Genomic DNA, 21,513 nt, shown 5'->3' with positions numbered 1-21,513 from the left:
ATAACCACTCGTTACAACCAAGGTATGCAGCAAAGCATTTGTGAAGCCACAACATGCACAACCTTCAGCAGAAGACCCCACCGGGTACCACTCATCTCCACTACAAATAGGAAAAAGAGGCTACAATTTGCACAAGCTCACCAAAATTGGACAGTTGAAGACTGGAAAAATGTTGCCGATTTCTGTTGAGACATTCAGATGGTGGAGTCAGAATATGGCGTAAACAAAATGAGAACATGGATCCATCATGCCTTGTTACCACTGTGAAGGCTGGTGGTGGTGTGATGGTGTGGGGGATGTTTTCTTGGCACACTTAGGCCCCTTAGTGCCAATTGGGCATCATTTAAATGCCACGGCCTACCTGAGCATTGTTTCTGACCATGTCCATCCCTTTATGACCAGTATGTACCCATCCTCTGATGGCTACTTCTAGCAAGATAATGCACCATGTCACCAAGCTCGAATCATTTCAAATTGGTTTCTTGAACATGAAAATAAGTTTACTGTACTAAAATGGCCCCCACAGTCATCAGATCTCAACCCAATAGAGCATCTTTGGGATGTGGTGGAACGGGAGGTTCGTGCACTGGATGTGCATCCCACAAATCTCCATCAACTGCAAGATGCTATAATAATAATAATAATAATTCCTTACATTTATATAGCGCTTTTCTCAGTACTCAAAGCGCTTTACATATGAACAGGGGAATCTCCTCAACCACCACCAATGTGCAGCATCCACCTGGATGATGCGACGGCAGCCATATTGCGCCAGAACGCCCAACACACACCAGCTTGTTAGTGGAGAGGAGATAGAGTGATATAGCCAATTAGTATGAGGGATGATTAGTAGGCCAATGGGCAAGTTTGGCCAGGATGCGGGGGGCACACCCCTACTCTTTTTCAAAGGACATCCTGGGATTTTTAATGACCACGGCGAGTCAGGACCTCGGTTTAACGTCTCATCCGAAAGACGGTGCTTGTTGACAGTATAGTGTCCCCGTCACTATACTGGGGTGTTAGGACCCACACAGACCACAGGGTGAGCACCCCCTGCTGGTCTCACTAACACCTCTACCAGCAGCAACCTGGTTTTCCCAGGTGGTCTCCCATCCAAGTACTGACCAGGCTCAGCCCTGCTTAGCTTCAGTGGGCAAGCTGTCTTGAGCTACAGGGTGATATGGCTGCTATACTATCAATATGGGCCAACATTTCTAAAGAATGCTTTCAACACCTTGTTGAATCAATGCCACGTAGAATTAAGGCAGTCGAAAGGAGGTCAAACACAGTATTATTATGGTGTTCCTAATAATCCTTAAATAAAAAAAAAAAATATATATATATATATATATATATATATATATATATATATATATATATATATATATATATATATATATATCCTTACAAGTACATTGTTAGATGAAGTTTACACCAATCCCCAATGCCCATCCCCATTATTTAGAAAGAGAGCAGCTTGGTCTTTCCCATAAAAAAAGAATAAACAACAAAGGCGAACAAAGGACATAATTTTCTGGGATGAAAAATGTCCCTTAACAGAGATATGACAGAATCAGCCAGTAAATCAGATATTGGACTCTCTAGTTTACTTACTATGATCACTCAAGTCCCAGAGGGAATGGTTTTAGGCCAGTTGTAACCCCAGAACTCACTGTCCTTGGACAGTTCTTTCAGAGAGCCTTTTATTTATGAGCTACATTCTGTGTTTAATGGAGCATGTAATATTCGCCTCATTGAAATGCTCGCCCCGCTTCCAGCATACTGTGGGTTTTTGCATTCAAAGTTAAAAGCCAAGCCCCTGAACATGCCCCAATGCACAGTTTAAATGCCAAGAGGGGAAGGGTTTCATAATTTGAGAAAATACAAAAGAAAAATGATTTACACACAAATAGATCCATAGACTAACATTTTAAACACTGATCTACAGACAAGAAATCTACGTCAGTATATTGTTCGCCTTATTATGTATTTACACCCCCAGCATCCGACAAGATTAAGGCTTTAAAAAATGTAAACATTATACATAAATATGAAGATGTTCTATTCATGACAAGTTTGATCTTGTGTTGACAGAGAATCTACATGTTGGAGAATGTCACATTTCGAAAGAATACCTTACAGAAATACCACATATCAGTCCAAACTTGACCACTCCTCTCATAAAGTTTAGTCAGAGACATCAGCCCATGCCACATGCTACAATATGGAAATAATATTTATTTCTAAAAGGAAATAACGGTTCAAAAACAATAGTTTTGATCATGCTTACTCTGCCATAGTGCTTATATGGAGCTGTTACTGCACTGATACTATGCACACAAAAAACATTACTAGAGATTTAAACCAAGAAGCTTTTTTGTACTGTGCAGCACACAATCTGATTAAATGCATATTGTGAAAGATAAAGGGTGCATCTTCAATATTTTACCATTATTACTATTTTGTTTTAATGGTCTAAAATAGCTAATATTTTATATCCCATTACTCCTTGAAAGCTGAAACACTTCCAATTACACTCTCACGTAAAAGTACTGTGATATACTGTATTTACTAGTCTATAGTAAACAGTAGCACCTTAATAAAGTACTATAATGCTTTGAACCTTATATATTAAATATTATAGTGTATTCTCAATAATTTCTCAATTAACTACAGGTCATACTACAGAATACAGTATGTGTGCAAATATATGATTTACAACAGTTTACTATTGTAAATTCTAGGGCTGCAAAACGATTAATCGCGACTAATTGTTTGCAGAATAAAAGTTTTTTTACATGATATATATGTGTGTACTGTAATTATGTATATATAAATACACACAAATGCATGTACAATTTTAATAAAAATATATTTATAAATTATATATTTATAAATTATATATATATATATATATATATATATATATATATATATATATATATATACACAGATATATAAATACTTTTGAAATATCAGCATGCATGTTTATTTATATTTACATAAGTTTTATACACAGTACACACACATATATGATGTGAACAAAAACGTTTATTCTTCAAACGATTAGTCGCAATTAATCGTTATGCAGCCCTAGCAAATCCCACAGTATGTTACAGGTTTTTACTGTATTTCCCCATTGGACTATATAGCCTATGTTTTACTGGGAGTTCTTACTGGGAGTGCTGGATTCTCTTGGCATATAAGTTAGTTGGTGTTACTTATAATATGCTCAGTATTAGTAAGAAGTTTACCACTAAAAAACATACAGCAATGCAAAACAAAATGCTTTGCGTATCACTGAAATTTTATAAAGCTGAAGGATGAAGCTCATGTGTATTAAATCTATCAAAGTTGCGATCCTGACGATGACACATGTTGATATTTTAGTTTCAAAGTCAATTCTCAAGTCAAATCAAGGCAATGAATTATAAACATGATAATACATCGCATAAACACTGTTTTTCTCTCTTCTTTGAATGCAACTCACCGAGCAGCAGTAGTTTGACTTCTCTGGATGCTTTTTCTCCGTCCTCTCGTAGGTTACGATCAATCATCTTACTCCTCTCCACCGCTGCTTTATCTTCAGCACTTAACGTGCAACCCATCTTTCAAAACCTTTAAACAATCGTGTGGAAGAGGAAAAATAAAACCTTTAAAACTGGCCGCGGGAGCCCGCAGATTTTCTACAGCTTGCAGAGTAACCCGGTGAGAGAAAAGGCGTTGGCAGGTTCTCACACGATGCTACGCAGCCTACAAATAGACTTTAAAACATAATGAAACAGCGGATATGAAGACAACAGGATTAATCAGAGAATCGTGATCCACTGAACTAGATGGGACAACGCATTCAAACCAAGAAAACCAGCTGAATAATATTTCGATAAACAAAAAGTTTCCACCGATGAGGATCTGCGGTCCAAAAACAAGGTTATTTTTTCTTGTAAAAAAAGGGTACCCAAGACTGTATCAAAAGAATGCAAATGTCTCGCGGTGGATCACAGTGTGAATGGTTGAAGTTTGAGGCACAGACGCGCGTCTCATGCGCGCGACAGAAGCCAGCGATGCGCTACAAATTGCATCGGAATTCTGGGTAATGTAGTTTTCCTAGATGTGATTCAATATAAAATCAAATGCGTCGTATTAAATGGCTATTTATAATTTTTTATCACTTTATTAAATGATTTTGCTAGAAACAAAGTGGACATTCAAATAGTTTTAGACATTCAATGCGTTTGTGAGTATGTTTGCTTATGTTTGAATACCGATCCAGGGGCGCCCCCCGTTAAACGCTCTATTTTGAAAAGTGGTTGCAAAACGATCAGAAATGCACCGTATAACTTTTAAACAATTTAACAAATTACTTCTTAAAACGTGTCTATTCCTAATTAAGTAGATGTTTGTTTTTTTAAGGTTTTATGAAAAGTATCCCATCGTCCTCTTTTAGACCAAACTAATAAACAAGCACACACACTTATGTAGTCTATTGTTGTGAAAGTATTGCGGCAGGTTATGATAAGGGTCTTTTGCTCATAAACGCACTCCCTTCGCCAGAGAAATGTCACAGAGGATAAGTTACCATGGAAACAGCAAGTCCCACAGTGGATGAGAATAAAGCCTGTGTTCCGCCATTGAATCACAGTTGAGCCGAGTCTGGATTTGTTTGGTCTCACTGTGGATCTTGTATTTGAGAACAGCAATGTTTCTATACCTGGCATGCATCACCACACACACAATATGAATCCTTTCACACAAATTTTGTATTATTTGGATTATTCTGCACAAATATAAACACTTAAAGTAAATTTGAGCGTGGATACTAACCAAGACCGCTGATTATTTATTAATCTATTCTGATAATCTCAGCAGGCAAAGCTACCTGTTGGGCTTTACCACTGTAATTTATCAGATCCTGAATTTAAATAAGCTCGACCTGATTTTGCCAAGTGAAAGATGTCCTCAGGGAATCATATTGTGTTGACTCAAGGACAACATTTTTGTAAATAAAACCTAAACCCACCCAAACCCTAACCATGACTAACCATTAAAATTAGAGGGAAATGCTCTAAAAAGCAGCTAATCCTGTTAATAAGATTAAACAAACAAATAAACTTATTTCTGAAATCTGATTGGTTGATTAAATGTCAGGAGAGGTGTTTAAATAATGTGTATACTGCTTTTAACATTACTCTTAATGTTTTCATTATTAAGTGTTGCAGATATTTGTACTAAAGCAAATTATTTAAACAAAATCTAATAGCCTATGATACAGAGATCTGAGGCATACAATATAATGCATTTTTCAAACAGTAGGTTTACTTAAATGTGAAAATGCGCAAAACTGATCTCTAATCAGCAGTAAGGAGTAACCTCCCCCTGTTCTGAAAATGACTTCACAAAGCTCTCAACACCTTCATCCCTCAGCTAAAAGGTCAGCTTGTTTGAACTTCACCACTAGAGGCCTCCCTCTTACTTATCAAACATCAAAGTACCTGACTGCACTGACTGTGTGTGTTTGTGTGTGAATATGACTGTCCATGTGCAAGTATATATTTATATGTGTGTGGTCCAAAGAAACATTTAGCACAACTTATGGCTCTACATACCGGTGCTATATAGCACTTAAAGTGGTTCCCCTATGATTTCAAGCCAGGGGACCACTTTTAGTGCTAATTAGCACCTTTTTTAATGTGTGGTTTTACATAATCCTCAAAGAGAATTCAAAGAATACAATGGGATTACCATGGTGTGTGTCCAAAACAAATGTAAATTTACATTCTGAAAAACTAAAGTCACATTGATGTTGTACTCATATATCAAGATCTATATAAATTGAAATACTTTTAAAACCACACCTGTTCTGTATTTGAGCAGACATAGGGATACTTAAGCCTGAACTTCATTACATTCTATACATTAAGGAAAAGAGATTTGTGCCAATGTCTTCTACAAACACCTGTCGACCCAGCTGATGATCCACATCTGATGTAAAATTACGAATGAGTGAAATACTGCACTCATCACATCTCATAGAAAATAAATATATAAATATAAACAGCAACATTGCTCCCTTATGGGAGTGGGTGGAGAAGAGTGAAGAATTGAAATCTGAACAAAATCTTGAAGGACATCTGTGAGGACACATGTTTGCAGCTGACCCGATTATTAGCCTACTGTCAGATTGTCTCCACCATTTTGTGGATCAGGTGCCTTAGCGACTAAAGGCCCGGGGGAAGACACCATCTCCATGTCACAAGGTGTGAAAATGTGACTGAATACACAAAGCTAGTTTGTCTATTTGTAAACACACTTCACTCTTTTGTAACCAAAGATTGTATCTCTTTGCCTGATTAAAGGGTCTTGACGTATGAATGTGTATCTTTATGTACTTTTAGAAATTCTGCACTATATCAGATCCATATTTAGCATGTACTGCATTTTCTAAATTACCAGAATATAGATGTGTTTGCTCTCATCTGCAATTCATAGCTTAAAGTGTCTCACTGTTCTATATTTCTCTGAATACACAAGAAAGACCCTTTGCCTCACCACCACAGAATATACATTATGTGTTTCAAGGTTTTAAATTTATTCTTGAGGAAAAACAAAACATTTAGAAATAAGACATTGCAGACAGCCATGATTTTACGGCAGCACGGCATATCTCCAACGTAGGAGCAACAACTTAAGAATTGGAGTCTACCCACCACACAAACAACCTTGATTCAATATTAGTGTGAGCTCCAGATTGTGTTATTACAATAACTAATCATATACCAATTTATTGTCTGAATTCACATAAAGAGCCTTAAAAATTAGTTACATCAATCACTTGCGAGTTCATACTGCGTTTTCAATACAAATTCCACATCACAATGTTGATTTTGTGTTACATCGTTTGGACAAATGTTGTTGAATCTATATTAAATAGTTTCTGTCAAAATGGTAATGTGCTGGAATAAGATAATTCACCCCCAGTCCAACAACTGGCATGTCAATTATTTCCTCAAGAGAAAACAAGCTATGTACAAAATTCCTGGGAAGAGTACAAAAGGATCCGATGGCAAAACATTGCAACAACATATGATCAATTAAATATATATTTCACATTTGAAAATATCAACCTTGCAGGTCTGCTTTAGTCTTGATACAATTGTCTGGTATATTAAGATCATTCATGTGTTGGTGTTCGATGAATTCAGAGGTCTCCTCCATGATCTGACCAGGAATGTGGAAGTCAACAGATGTCCTGTGGAGCTCAGTAGAGAGAGGATTGTCCTCCTCTTGCTGAGGGATGGATATGCTTTGGGAATTCCTTTGCTGCATACTGCAGCCTGTTCCCTGAAGAAACTGGAGAAAGTTCTCCTCAATAGAAGCCTCTCTGCTGGGCAGCTGTTCGTCCTCACCTGGACGCCTCCACTTGAAAACGAAGGCCAAGTTTCTAGCCAGCTCCTCTCGGATTTGCCGGTTCAGATAACCGTAGAAAAAAGGGTTGGAGGTAAAGCAGAAGTAGCCGATCCAGGTGAACACATCCTCCAGCTGAGCCATGCGTGCGAGAGATTCGATAGAGGACGGCACGACGGAGCAGTAGAGGTGGAAGGAGAAATAAGGTAGCCAACACCCGAGGAACTGACCTCCGACGACTACTAACACGACTGCAGCCTTGCCGCCACTGAAAGTCCTCTGAGGGGTGGTGCGAGCTCCACTTAGGCTGCCCGCCGTGCTTGATCGGCTGCTCAAAGATTCGGAGCGGGGCCGTGGGGTCTCCATCCACGTCGGCATTGGGCCTTGCTGCATGGCAGCCACCCTGGCAACCTTAAACATGTTACAGTACACCACAAAGATGATAAGAACCGGACACAGGAAGTACATAAGAGTAAATAAGACCGTAAACACCAAGCGTTGGGGCCCTCCGTCCATCCTGTGGAGCGAGCAGCACTTTGGTACTGATATCTTTCCCATTACTTTCCCCGGAACCGGTCCAGTTTCTTCTCCTTCAAGTGCCCAGCCGAGTAAAGGGAATGAAGACATGATAGTGGCTTTGATCCATATTCCAATCAAAACCGACACCACCAACCCCACGGTCATTTTCACCTCATAACGCATGGGATGAACAACATAGTAGTATCTTTCCACATTGATGGCAGAGATCGTGAGGATAGCGGCGCTGATCAGACCCACGCTTAGACAAAGGTAACCCTGACACAAAGCCTCATTTAAAAAGCCCTGCCCTGACAAGATACCCAAAGGCATCAATACCAGGGCCGCAATGAGATCTACTAGGCAGAGATGGAAGACGAACACAAATTTACGTAGTCGTGGTGTCTTCGCAATGACCGCCATGATGGCTAAGTTGCCCACCACGGCGAGTATGTCCATCAAGAGCATCGTGCACAAGGAAAGTGTCCAGAGCAGATGTCCATCTTTGGGCTCGCTCAGTCCTGAGGTGCTGGGTTGGGTCGCGTTTGGTCGCCAAGAGGGGGCGAGGGTGATGTTCCACAGTATGTTGTGGGCAGTTGTAAGCTCCATGAGAGGATGGAATGAGATTTGTGGGTGGAGGTGATGCTCGGGGGACTATCACCCATCCTCCCCGGCTGAAGATTGGGATCCAGTAGTGCCGCTCGATGATGGAGTTTTGATGGCTTTACGGCGTGATGGTAGAACGGAGGGGAGGGGGTCTATTCTGGAGTTGGGGCATATTAGAGTCACAACATCCAGTTTCATCCTGAAATATTCACTGCTAAAATCCCTGACACTTCATCTTGCCGAAGTCCATGAGATCCATAATGTAACTGCGAAAAGAGACAATCATTTTAGTCATATTGACTGTTTGTGTACTTTTGTACTATAATAATCCATCATGCATAACAACATACCCCTCCATGCATGCCTCACTGAAATGTTAAAGATCATGTGGTGTGTGTTTATGGTCATAACTTCACCTGATGTAACTCCACACTCGCTTACATACTAAATCACATGCATTATTTGCCAACGTACAATGTCGTACTTTATTGTAAAAACACTGTACCAGCTTTGTTTCTTTATAACATCAATCCATCACATTTTTCTGTAAGGCATAAACGTTACCTCGTGACACAATGTGGTCATTGTTGTGCCAGGAGCTCAGAAGCATCTCTAATTTAAATATAAACTGTTGTTTTAGGATATGTTTGTAACCATAGAAGCTTTGTTTTGTGCTCGAGGCTTGTGACCACAGCGATCATTTACATTTATTTATATAGAGGATGTTAAAGGTTCTTTATGGAACCATACAGCCAGAAATGGTTCTACTATGGCATCATGAAGCACCTTTATTTTTAAGAGTGCTTTTTGTATACGATCACATTCTTAAGTGATTTAAGTAGTAAAGCACATGGATGCTATCACGCATTATATTATTTACAATAAAATAGAAAGTTAGCAAAAAATATATATTTTGGATTGTGAGCATTTTTACGGTTAAAAAACTGCACTAAAGGTCATCCGTAGGCTAATAAAAGAAAATAAGCCTATTTTAAAACTATTATTATTATTATTAGGGCCCGAGCACACCGGGGTGTGAGGACCCTATTGTTCTTCAAGGAGTTATTATTATTATTATTTTTCTCCGACTTCAGCGGGACTTTAGAGGGCCTAAACATACTCAAAAACTCATGAAATTTTGCACGGATGTCAAGAGTGATGAAAATTTACATGTGGTGTAGGCTTTGGAATTAGGCGTGGGAAAACGGCTCTATAGCGCCACCTACAAATTTTCAACGAAGCAGCCCTCGGACTGTGTTTAACGTACAATTACGAAATTCGGTACGCTTCTGTAGCATGACAAGACCTACAAAAAAGTCTCTTGGAGCGAAGCCATAAACCAAACAGGAAGTCAGCTATTCTGAGTTATTTTTGTGATTTGGGCGCAGTTTTTGTCATTTCCAGGCGTCATACTTTAACTAACTCCTCCTAGAGTTTTCGTCGGATCATCTTCATATTTGGCGAGTGTCATCTTAAGGCCTTTGTGATGCTAAATTGCGAAGGATTTGACTCTACGTAAAAATTTGTGTCGGTTCTGGCCCGACAAAGTTTGATGTTTTCCGATGAAACAGGAAGTTGCTGGAACTCATGCATACAATGTCTGATCAGTCCCAAATTTCACATGATTGCTAAGAGTCCTGACCTGAACACATCTACATAACAATTTTCATTTATAGCCATAGCGCCACCAGCTGGCAACCTGAAGGAACATGTTTTAGCGCCACTTTCAAAATTCAATGCAGCAGCCCTTGGACTGTGTTTAACTTACATGTACGAATTTCGGTATGCTCATGTATTATTACAAGCCCTACAAAAAAGTCTCTTGGAGCAACGCCCTAAACCAAACAGGAAGTCAGCTATTTTGAATTATTTCTCAGATTTTGGCTCAGTTTTTCTCATTTCCAGCAGTCATACTTTAACTAACTCCTCCTACAGTTTTCGTCGGATCATCATCATATTTGGCGAGTGTCATCTTAAGGCCTTTGTGATGCTAAATTGCGAAGGATTTGATTCTATATTAAAATTTGTGTCGGTTCTGGCCCGACAAAGTTGGATGTTTCGTTATGAAACAGGTTGCTGGAACTCAGGCATACAGTGTCCGATCTGTCCCAAACTTCACATGATTGATAAGAGTCCTGACCTGAACACATCTACATGTCAATAGTCACTTATGGTTATAGCGCCACCAGCTGGCAACAGGAAGTGACATGTTTACACTGATTATGCAATGTCCGATCTTTCCCTAACTTCACATGATTAATAAGAGTCCTGGACTGAACACATCTACATGTCAATAGTCACTTATGGTTATAGCGCCACCAGCTGGCAACAGGAAGTGACATGTTTACACTGATTATGCAATATCCGATCTTTCCCTAACTTCATATGATTAATAAGAGTCCTGGACTTAACACATCTACATGTCAATAGTCACTTATGGTCATAGCGCCACCAGCTGGCAACAGGAAGTGACATGTTTACACTGATTATGCAATGTCCGATCTTTCCCTAACTTCATATGATTAATAAGAGTCCTGAACTGAACACATCTTCATGTCAATAGTCACTTATAGTTATAGCGCCACCAGCTGGCAACAGGAAGTGACATGTTTACAATGATTATGCAATGTCTGATCTGTCCCAAACTTTACATAATTGACAAGAGTCCTGGACTGAACACATCTACATGCCAAAAGTCACTTATGGCCATAGCGCCACCTGCTGGCAACAAGAAGTAACATGTTTTACACTGATTATTCAAAGTCAGATCTGCCCTACATTTTACATGATCAATAAGAGTCCTGGACTGAACACATCTACGTGCCAATATTTACATGTAGTCACTCATACTCTCATACACTTTTAAATGGTTCACCTATGTTTACATGCTTAAATGCCTATTTACTACTGTTCCCTTTAATTCTTATGCCACGGCGTGGCGGTGTCATGTGTGCGAGGGCCCTTCCATCACTGCTTGCAGTTTTAATTATTATTATTATTGCAACTAGATTTTGTAGCATAACTGGCTTAGAAATTACACACTTTACATTAAAGGACTCTTAAAAATTACTTTAATTGGTATAACCTAATGTATCCAAATGAATTACATAATAATTAGCAAAATAATTGACTTGCTTTTGACAAAAGAAATGAAAACAATATACTGAATTTTTTTACATTTTATACTTAGTGTGTTGGTTTAGTGATCTAGAGAAATTTACCCCAGTAAAAATAAAGTATAATTAAATATACCAAAAATATACCTAAATACCAGCAATTACATTTTTAGTACATTGTTATTTTTGTACTAAAAGATACAAACTACAAATATACTAATTAAAGAGAAATTCTACTTTAGTAGTACCTTAGTGCACCTGAAAAAGTATACAAAATACCAGTAATGATTTTAAGTGTATTGAAATAAATGGTGTCTTAAAATAGCACAGTTGAGTACACATACACAGTGGATAAAATAAGTATTGAATGCGTCACTGTTTTTCTCAGTTAACATGTTACTAAAGGTGCTATTGACATGATTACACATAACTTAATTTATGGACATCTATGGTTTGATTTCTTTGTAGTTACCAACATCTGGTGAAAATCTCATGTCAATAGCACTTTTAAAAATATGTTTACTAAAAAATGGTGAAGTGTTCAATTTATTTTACCTGCTGTTTTACCTAAAGAAATACTAAAGACAAATAGTACATTTACTAAGTGTACTTAAGTAAAGTGTTTTTTGTTGCATTGTTTTTTACTTAGGTTACTGGTGTCATGACATACTTTAAATGATCAGCCTTAAAAATACAATTTTAATCTATCCAAATGAAGGCTAAAATTCTTGGACACTTTTGATTTTGTGGTATAGGCTATAAAATATTTGACATTATCAGAGTCATTAGCAAATACACACACTTTTTCTATAGGAGGGGATTCAGATCAGCTAGCTGTGTGTTAATGTTTTCAAATGCATCACGTCTTCTGCAGGACGACTTAAAGCTGTAGGACTCGCAAATGCATTTTAAAATGTTGCAAGCGAATCGACTGTGTGAATCTCGAGCAAGTAAAATCTGGGGGCTGCCAACAGAGAAACATATGACCCCGTAATATGCACATGACTCAATATTTACTGCAACAAAAACAAGCTCTGTTGTTCAACAACCCAATTTCTCGAGCTTTTTCCCCCTCAGGGTTAGCAGAACGTTGTACCGTCAGTGCTGGCAACTTACAGACAGTACCCCACACTTACAGACATGAGGTGCTGCTGTCACCTCACCTAAATAATTCACTAGCACACTGACATGTCCTCTGATGAGTGTTAGAGTTTATTGTCGGATGCCAACAAGTTCCCATAATCCCCCGAGGTGAGCTGATTCAGTGCACAATTGCACATATGTCACGCGTGTCACACCTTTATTCAAGGCCACCGCTGGTTTAAATTCCTAAGAAAGCACCCAAACAGCTATTTCTCCATGTCACCGCCTGCTAGCAAGAACCCTAACCTTGATAAATCTGTATCTGCAGAGGTTCACATCATGAAAGCCACTCATCTGTCTGGGAATTCAACAGCATGCATGACATTTTTTAAATACGGGCGTATGTTGCTTCATTGTGAGGTGAAGAGTTAAAAGACCAGTAGCTCCATGACACAAGGAGGAGAACATAAGAACGAGGAGAACATACCTGAGTCTACAGGAGCTTGTTGTAGTAGAAGGGTCCAACAGGGAAGATCTCCTCTTCAATTTCCAGGGTTAGTGTCGCACGGCGGTGAGAGGGGGATGAAAAGCGGGGAGAGGAGAGAGAGAAAGCGAGCGCAAGAGAAAGAGGTACCCGACTCTTCTCCTCACCTGGCCCTTTCATCTCTCCGCCCCTCACCCTTTCACCCGCCCACACGCATGTACACACACACAAACAGAGATATCACCCCCCTCCCCCGTCAGCGATGCTTCAGGCAGGCGACTGGTCCAGGTGGTCAGGCTGGTGTTGCTGCTGCCGAAAAGATGGAAAGACACAAAGGCACGGTCTCTTCAGATGCCACCGTTTCTGCACACTCTCGCCCCTTTTCTGACACACACACATCCACGCAAACACACATAAACATGTGCACTCCCTCACACGCGCACAGGGCAACTGCAGAGCAGAATGGAGAGGAGACAGGGATGCAGGGAAACAGCCTTCCTCACATCACTGGGTCCTAGTGCCCACCACTTCCCACACATGTGTGCCCACAGACAAACAGGCGCATAGAGTGTGGGGTCAAAACAGGCTCTGTGAGAGCATTACAAAGAAATAATAGCGGTACGGCACAAAGTCTCTATTTATGTTGCCCAACCTGTGTAGATCTCTGTATCAAATCCTTTAAAAGCCCTCTCACGAGACCCTAATTATTTGTTTGCGGTTACAAAGTCTGCCAAAGCACAAAGGGTCTAAAAGAAAAGACCTGCAGTTATGCTGTGAAAGTGATGTCCAAAACCAAAAGTAAGCTGTTCTCATTCTGTGGTGTTAGGATTTGACACTAGGAGTCTGCGAAGATAGAAACTGTCAAATTGTCATGGGATTGTTGTGCATGCAGTACTTCAGTTGCAATGACTTCTGATATTCAGATATTTATTTTTTATGCTTAGATGTATAAATCTGCAGCATGCATAATAGCTTGCCATAAAATCTATTACACATACTGATTAATACTTGAATGCACTCTTAAGTAAAAAAAGCATCTGCCAAATTTGAAAAAGCTTGGTACGGGACTTTGCTAATAGTTTTCATTTTTATAAGAGTTTCCAAATTGAATTTTATTCAATTTTCTTTTTGGGATATCCTGAGACTATAAACAGAAATCATACAATATACTACCTTAATAATATGAGTATTATCTTAAAAAAGCTACTGTATAAGAGCATAACCACACACCAAAATGGCAGTCATTTATTCATTTCAGAGAAACCAGACAAACTGAAGAACTGAATAATTTACTGGACACAATAGTGTAGTTATTAACATTAAGATAATTGCTAACATATGTTTACTGGAAAAAATCACAAGTATGCGCTTTGAAGCATCTGAAGTTTTTTGGAAGTGTTTAGGAGCATGCTTGCAAAAGGAAATCAATTTGTATTTGGATGTGTCTCTGTGATTGAAAGCACTTTATAGAATTTTTTTTAAAAGAATACCATCAAACAAACAAAAATCATGAGGACAATTTGTAGGCTAACCCTCAAATCTAATGTGTTTCCTTAAATCGTATTGGGCTTTTAAAATAGAGTAAATAAGAATGATGAATTCTAAAATACAAGTTCGATTTCAGATTTGTTTAAATTTGAGTTGACATGCCTGTAGGTTGTGATAAATACAAAATAGGAGGATCTTTTCAAATAATGTTAACCACTTCACTTAAAGGTCCCGTTCTTTTCGTGTTTTTAAAGCTTTGTTTGTTTTTACAGTGCGCAATATAACATGTGTCAATGTTTCACGTGTAAATAAAACGCTGTGTTTTTCACACAATTCACTTATCTGTAGCGCTGTTTTCACTGTCCTAAAAACGGGCTGATGTCTTCCTTATTCTATGAAGTCCTTCCTTTCGAAATACGTCTCGAGTTGTGATTGTTTAGTTTGTTTAGTGTGTTGTGATTCGATAGCAGCTTAGCTTGCCGTTAGCTTAGCTGGCGACTGACGTATTCCTGTGGGCGGAGTTTAGTCAAAGAAACTGTTCTAGTGACGTCATTAAAGCAGGAAGTAGAGGCCTGTAGTCCAAACCGGACGTTCGCTGTAGGTTTTGAAAGGCGAATTCTGTTGAAGAAAATATATCGCCTGGCAGTGAACTTTGAGCTTGATCATTTTACAGGGATTATTTATGCTATTATAGCAACATTACACACCAACTAGCATTTAAATAATGGGATCAGAAAGAACGTGACCTTTAAACTCTACGTAGTCCAAAACTGCATTAACAAAAAAAAGTTATGGAGCACAAAGAATTCGGGAAAATAAGTATTTTTGTATCAATTTACACCAAAGTATCTGGGTAGATCAGATGACTATTAAATTCAGGCGTGCCCAATTCTGCAAAACTTTTAATTATACTGCAGAGCATAGTTAAAGCCCTATTCTATAAACGCTTTAAAAATTCCAGAGGGAACCTATGGCTCAAAACGCAATTTTGCTTCAAGGTTTTAAAATTACAACCAATCTGAAATCTACAAGACTAAACATTATATTTCTGTGAAAAAAAATATTGCACAGAGAAGAAATAATAATAAAACGTATATGTATAATTGATAGAAAGATGAACAGGACCGTAGGTCTTGCCTTAGACATTTTAGTGCAAGGAATAAACTCATTTTGTTATTTAAGCATAACTTAAGCTTAAAAATAGTTTTAAGAGAAAATGTAAAAAAAAATATCAGTATGTGTATCAAACCATGATCTTTGCACTGTCAATGCTCTACCAAATGAGCTACAGGAACTTATTTTAAGGTTGAATATACTTGACTACTAGAGCAAAATGGTGATTGAAAATGTAAACACCCAAGTTAAGTCAGAGAATATACATGAATATTAAAATATTGAACATTATTAAAAGGGAAAGCAAATACTGGGACCCGACTTGTGATGTTTGACCTTTCATCTCAATCACTGCTCAAATCCTCTCATCCCTTGTTGGTGAACAACCACCACAGCAGCTTAGGTGGGACTGAAACACAGATTAATCGATAGGTCGATATCACGATACCCCGAAAGACACTCGCTGGACTAACTATCAGTGGAGGGATTAAACAACAATAGGAGTGAAACAAGAACACTTTTGTGTGTGTGTGTGTGTGTGTGTGTGTGTGTGTGTGTGTGTGTGTGAGAGAGAGAGAGAGAGAGAGAGAGAGAGAGAGAGAGAGAGAGAGAGAGAGATAGAGAGAGAGAGAGAGAGAGAGAGAGAGAGAGAGAGAGAAGAGAAAGACAGCATGCTGAAGGTGTTGAGAAAGACAGAAATAGCATATACTTGCTGAACCCGGCAGCACCAATCACAGCAGAGGCAAAATACAATGGTCTCCATGACAACCCAGGAGACCATAGACTCCAGGCTGAGCAATAACAGTCCAAGCATCTCCCTGTGCGACAGCCACTTATAACCAACGATATTTTTAGCACCACGCTCCAAATATAAACACATGCACGTGTACACGCCCATCCACAGAGGTATGACTCACCCCCAATTCCTTCATTAACACCAATTATTACAGATCCTGGTTAATAAATAATACATTTCCGTAATACATTTCAAAATACGCAATAATAATTAAAATTGCTCTAAACAAATGACGCTTGATATGTAACATATGGCTACACTCTCAGAAATGAAGGTACAAAAGTTGCCCTTTCAAAAAGGTACACCTTTGTACCCAAATAGTGCATATTAGTACTTCAAAGGTACATATTGGCAGTTCAAAGATATTTATATATTAGAACCTTTATAAAAGGGTACTGCCCCAGTGACTGCTTTGTTTCTTTATTTTTAACAGTGTATGTTTACAAAAGTAGAGGCATTTGATGACAATATATAAGAGAAATAAGATAATGCACGAGAATGCCAAGTTATGATAAATTGCTTGTATATGTGAAAATGAAAGACAATTTTTTATTATAATTTCGCCTATAGTTTTGTTTTTGCACCTGTGTATTACAGTAAATTGACTGCAGGGGGCGCTGTTAGATTAGAGACGAGGGAGAGACAACGTTATGTGGAAGTGGTTATATAAATTATACATCTTAAAATGCTATGCATGCATATGCAGCAGTGTAAAAATAGGGTGAATGCATATAGCCTAACAAATGGACATAAGATTAGCCTGCATTTAAACTGAAACTATCTTAAATGCATGACAGAAATGGCTTACAGTTTCTGTCCGCTTGTCATGAAAAAAAGAAATTAATTGAATGAATGACATTATTTTGAATTACTGCAAGATGTAAAATGATTGTCATGTGCTTGCTGTTTGTAATTAAGTCAGGGTTGAGTGTGCATTTCTAATTATTCAGGCCTGTTTCATAAACACCATGACAACTGTCATGTTAATGACACACTTGGCTGCCACAATTGCACCATGATGTCCACTGTTTCAACCTTTATTACCCAGAGGGTGCGTGCCCAGAGTGATCAAATGCTTGTCCTCTGAGGTTTTTCAGTCACTGTGTTAATATAAGACTGCATGATCAAACATGGTGACCCTGTCTTTGAACTACAGGCTTAAGTGTTATAATCTAATTATGAGATTTGGAGCAGCAGAGTTTGATTTCAATCTTTGACATGACCTTACTCAGTCAATATTAACATATCAAGGTTATATTTTCACAGAATGTTCTTTAAATTATATATGATGATTTTATGTAGGAAACAGTAAATCACAATTATATATATTTTTTAAATATTGTCTTCTCCACATTCCAATTCAAAAACATTTGGCTGAACAAACTCTTTTTCCATATTATTTGCATTGTGCACACACCTCTATATTATTTTCAATGTACATAAATGCCAAGTGTTACATTGACTATGAGAAGCTTTCTTCAGTTTAAATTTGATGATGTATCGATGGTGATTGTTCACTCTGGGTCACAACAGCAGGAAAGAGAAGAACTCTCCTGTTTGTTCTGACCTACTTACAGAGAGGAACATAGCAAGAGAGTCTAGCACATTTCAGCACACACATACATAATCTCACGCACGACAGCAGAAGCATTTATGATTCTTTATGATCTTCAGCCTTTACATTAAAAAAAAATCTCCCTTGCAAAGTAAAAAAGGGGATAGGCATTCGGTAAAGTTTAACAGAGGTCTTATATCTCGCCAAAACATATTATATACAATTACTAATAAGTGATAAAGGGTAAATTTTCTGCCTCCATGAAAGTCAGTGTAATTATTTTAATTGGCTTTTATGAACAAAGCAGTGCATCCACAGCTAAGCCCAAGGGAGACTGCATTACATTCAATGCATTAATGCCTGAGCAACTGTAATTATAGAAGACCGGGAAATTATAATGCCCCAGGTATGAATTCCCATCATAAAGATAAAAATGCGTATAATAAATAATTAATAGATCATCAGTCTTATAGGCAGCGAGGTTCTCCTTGCCCTACATGTGCTTCATTTTAAGATGCTCCAGCAACATCATCCATCAAAGAATGAATGAAAGCACAGGGTTTGCCAAATACAGACATGCCTGAAGCTGTCCACGCATCTGTCAGTGGGCGCGTTATATTTTTGGACCTTGTGAGACAGTCCAAGCCTTCACTTATAAGCTATATGGCTATATTTTATTTAAGAAAGCATGTCTGTTAGTTCTGTGCCAATGTACTGATTCGCCAGCTAGTGCTGATGGATGCACTAAATAATTTATAAGGGCACACTTTTGCATTTAAAACAGCAATGTGGTAGAGCAATGGAATATAAGGAGATGTGAAAGCCTCAAATGTGTGTTTTAAAGCAAACTAATATTTGCTTGATGACAATTGTAAAATGCTGCAAGATGCTAAACAGCATTTATAATAATTATAGTATTTCTATCAGCTGATATGTTTGGATTGTTATATTTACTAAATGATCATATTCGCATGGATACAATCGGAAGTTTGAAAGGGAAGGAAGGAAAGAAAAGCAACTGAGAGGACTAGTTCTAATTTACAAGACCACAAAAGATGTAGAAACAAACCGCAAGTGTGAGGAAATGTTTGACAGTAAATTTAAGGGGAACGTTGTCAACAACTATCAACAAGCATTTCAACCCTTTTGAATAAGAGAGAAGTTATTAAGTAGATGAAGTGGCTAGTGAAAAGCATATGACCAAAGAGCAATTTACCAAGCAGCTTGAAAGGCCGAGATAATTGAGCTAGAGAGCTTCCATTAATCCTCAAATACTTTGATTCTCTCAGCACTATTATAATCATCTGCAGCACTCCACTTACCTTCATCAAGAATAACCTGAACATAATTACCAAAGCTTTATATACCTTTTTATAGAAATACTCCATTATATTCTTTTTTTAAAGTTACAGAGTTCAAAATGTACTGCATCAAAAGACTGATCCCAGAGTTTTAAGGGTTAAACTGTAATGCAGAACTTTAAAATCTGTAAAAATCCATTGACACTTGCCATTTAAATAGCTCAGATATAACTTGAAAATGTACACAAAGGAAATAAAGACCTGTGTTTAGCCATTGATTACTGTGAGATTGAGAGTTATCTTACATGTGGCACTAATTTAGATGTTTCATAATGACCAAAACTCACTATTAGCATAAACCAGTGTAATTATTTAAAACTCATTCCGATGATTACTTGAATAATGATAAAAAAAGACTTTAACTGATTTCCATTTTCACAAATATTTCATCTAATATATACTAGTCAGCATTTGAAGTGGATCAAACATTTTCTTAATATTTTGAACAATACTTGTTGTATTAGGACAACTTAAATAAACAGTAGTTAGGAATAGTAGGGACGACCCCAGGACACATCAGGTTGCAAACAAGATGTTCCATAAAAAAAAATCGTATTGAAAACAAGATATTTCAGGAGTTGCAATCTGAGCACTGCCAAAGAAAAGCGCTCATCTCATATTCTGACTTTAATGGAGAGAAAATGAGCAGCTGCATTATTGGCCATTGAGATTGCATTGAGCTGTATTTCAATGCTTTTAGTCCCTGACCAAAACCATGTAAGATGAGCGGGATGGGAAACGTTTGCAGAGTGTCTGCTGATCTAGCTCTTCTGGAGGGGTCTGACTGTTTTATACCACAATAATTCATCAGCTTGGTGTGATTCCTCTTGAATCTTTACCTGAGGGTATGATCGGTTTACCAGATTGAATTGAATCTAGTGCCAAAAAGAATAGCTCCTCATACAGACTGTTTGTCTTGAATGACTTTGCACTTCTCTGGATGCCTGTAATACTTAAATTATTTCTATAGGGGGCGTTAGACAGTGTTTAATGGCATGCTAAGGGCTGTACTGTACAGTAGTAAAAACAGTTAGTAGGGATGCGCTCTAACAAAACACACATTTTTCTTAAAAGATTATTTCTCTTTTGGTCAGAATCTCCTTTGAAGGATTACTGCACTTTCTTTAAAAAGATCCAGATAATTTACTCATCCAGAATGTTGATGTCTTTCTTTGTTCAGTCGAGAAGAAATTTTTTCATTTTAATAGACTTTATTGGACCTCAACAGTTTACAGTTTTAATGCAGTTTAAAATTGACGTTTCAGCGCAGCTTCAAAGAACTCTAAACAATCAAAAACGAGGCATATGGGTCTTATCTAGTGAAACAATAAAATATTGTACTTTCTAAACACAACTTCTTGTTTTGCACCAGCTGTGTGATGTGCCAGCGCAACCTCACGTAATGCGTAATCACATCGAAAGGTCACGCATAGCGTATCCAAAACTACCGCCCTTGTGTTTACAAGTGTGGAGAAAGTGGACAGTTCCGAAGATTTTGTATGTGGAATGATGCTAATTAATGTCTTTTAATGTGTCAGTTTGTTGTTTACAATGGTATGCGAGTGTATTTGTAACATGTGACCTTTCAATGTCATTACATGAGGTTGCGCTGGCGCATCACATGGCTGGTGCAACTTTTTAAAGTGCATTTTTTTCTTGCCAAAAATGATAATTGTTTCAATAGATAAGACCTTGTTTGGGATCGTTTAGAGTACTTTGAAGCTGTGCTGAAACTGCAATTTTAAACTGCATTTAAACTGTTAAAGATGCAATTTGTATTTATGCGCCACTAGATGGCGCCAGATCAAATCAATAACAATGGCGTTGTTTAATGACGCTCTGAAGCAGCGTGGAATTGTGGGATTTGTCGTCTTTAACTCAACCGCTGATGGCCATCAATCAGACGCGAATGAGAAATCACGTTGATGGATAAGGTAATCAAGTCTTATAAATGTTGCGTTTGATGACATCGTTTATTTCATTATGTAAGT

General features: G+C 38.0%; 2 protein-coding genes across 3 annotated transcripts in view; both read right to left on the bottom strand.

The window, feature by feature from the left end:
- The window catches only part of gnai3 (guanine nucleotide binding protein (G protein), alpha inhibiting activity polypeptide 3), a 47,334-nt gene that overhangs the window by 16,970 nt on the left and 8,851 nt on the right, over nucleotides 1-21,513 (bottom strand). The window contains exon 1 of one of the 2 annotated variants that reach the window (XM_065247030.2): nucleotides 3,491-4,054. The exons of the other annotated variant lie outside the window; for it this stretch is intronic. Within the exon in view, the coding sequence (XP_065103102.1) occupies nucleotides 3,491-3,608 (118 nt within the window). The 5' untranslated portion in view covers nucleotides 3,609-4,054. Of the gene's footprint in view, nucleotides 1-3,490; nucleotides 4,055-21,513 lie in introns of those variants that run through there. 2 annotated transcript variants of the gene reach the window in all.
- On the bottom strand, nucleotides 6,767-13,702 carry gpr61 (G protein-coupled receptor 61). Its single transcript, XM_065247931.1, has 2 exons — nucleotides 13,213-13,702; nucleotides 6,767-8,792 (listed from the first exon to the last, which is right to left on the bottom strand). The coding sequence occupies exon 2, from the start codon at nucleotides 8,527-8,529 to the stop codon at nucleotides 7,120-7,122; it is 1,410 nt and encodes a 469-aa protein (XP_065104003.1). The 5' UTR covers nucleotides 8,530-8,792; nucleotides 13,213-13,702; the 3' UTR covers nucleotides 6,767-7,119.

Source organism: Paramisgurnus dabryanus, chromosome 11 (genome assembly GCF_030506205.2).
Source record: "Paramisgurnus dabryanus chromosome 11, PD_genome_1.1, whole genome shotgun sequence".
Classification (NCBI taxonomy): Eukaryota; Metazoa; Chordata; class Actinopteri; order Cypriniformes; family Cobitidae; genus Paramisgurnus; species Paramisgurnus dabryanus.
This window is presented reverse-complemented; position numbering and strand designations above follow the sequence as displayed.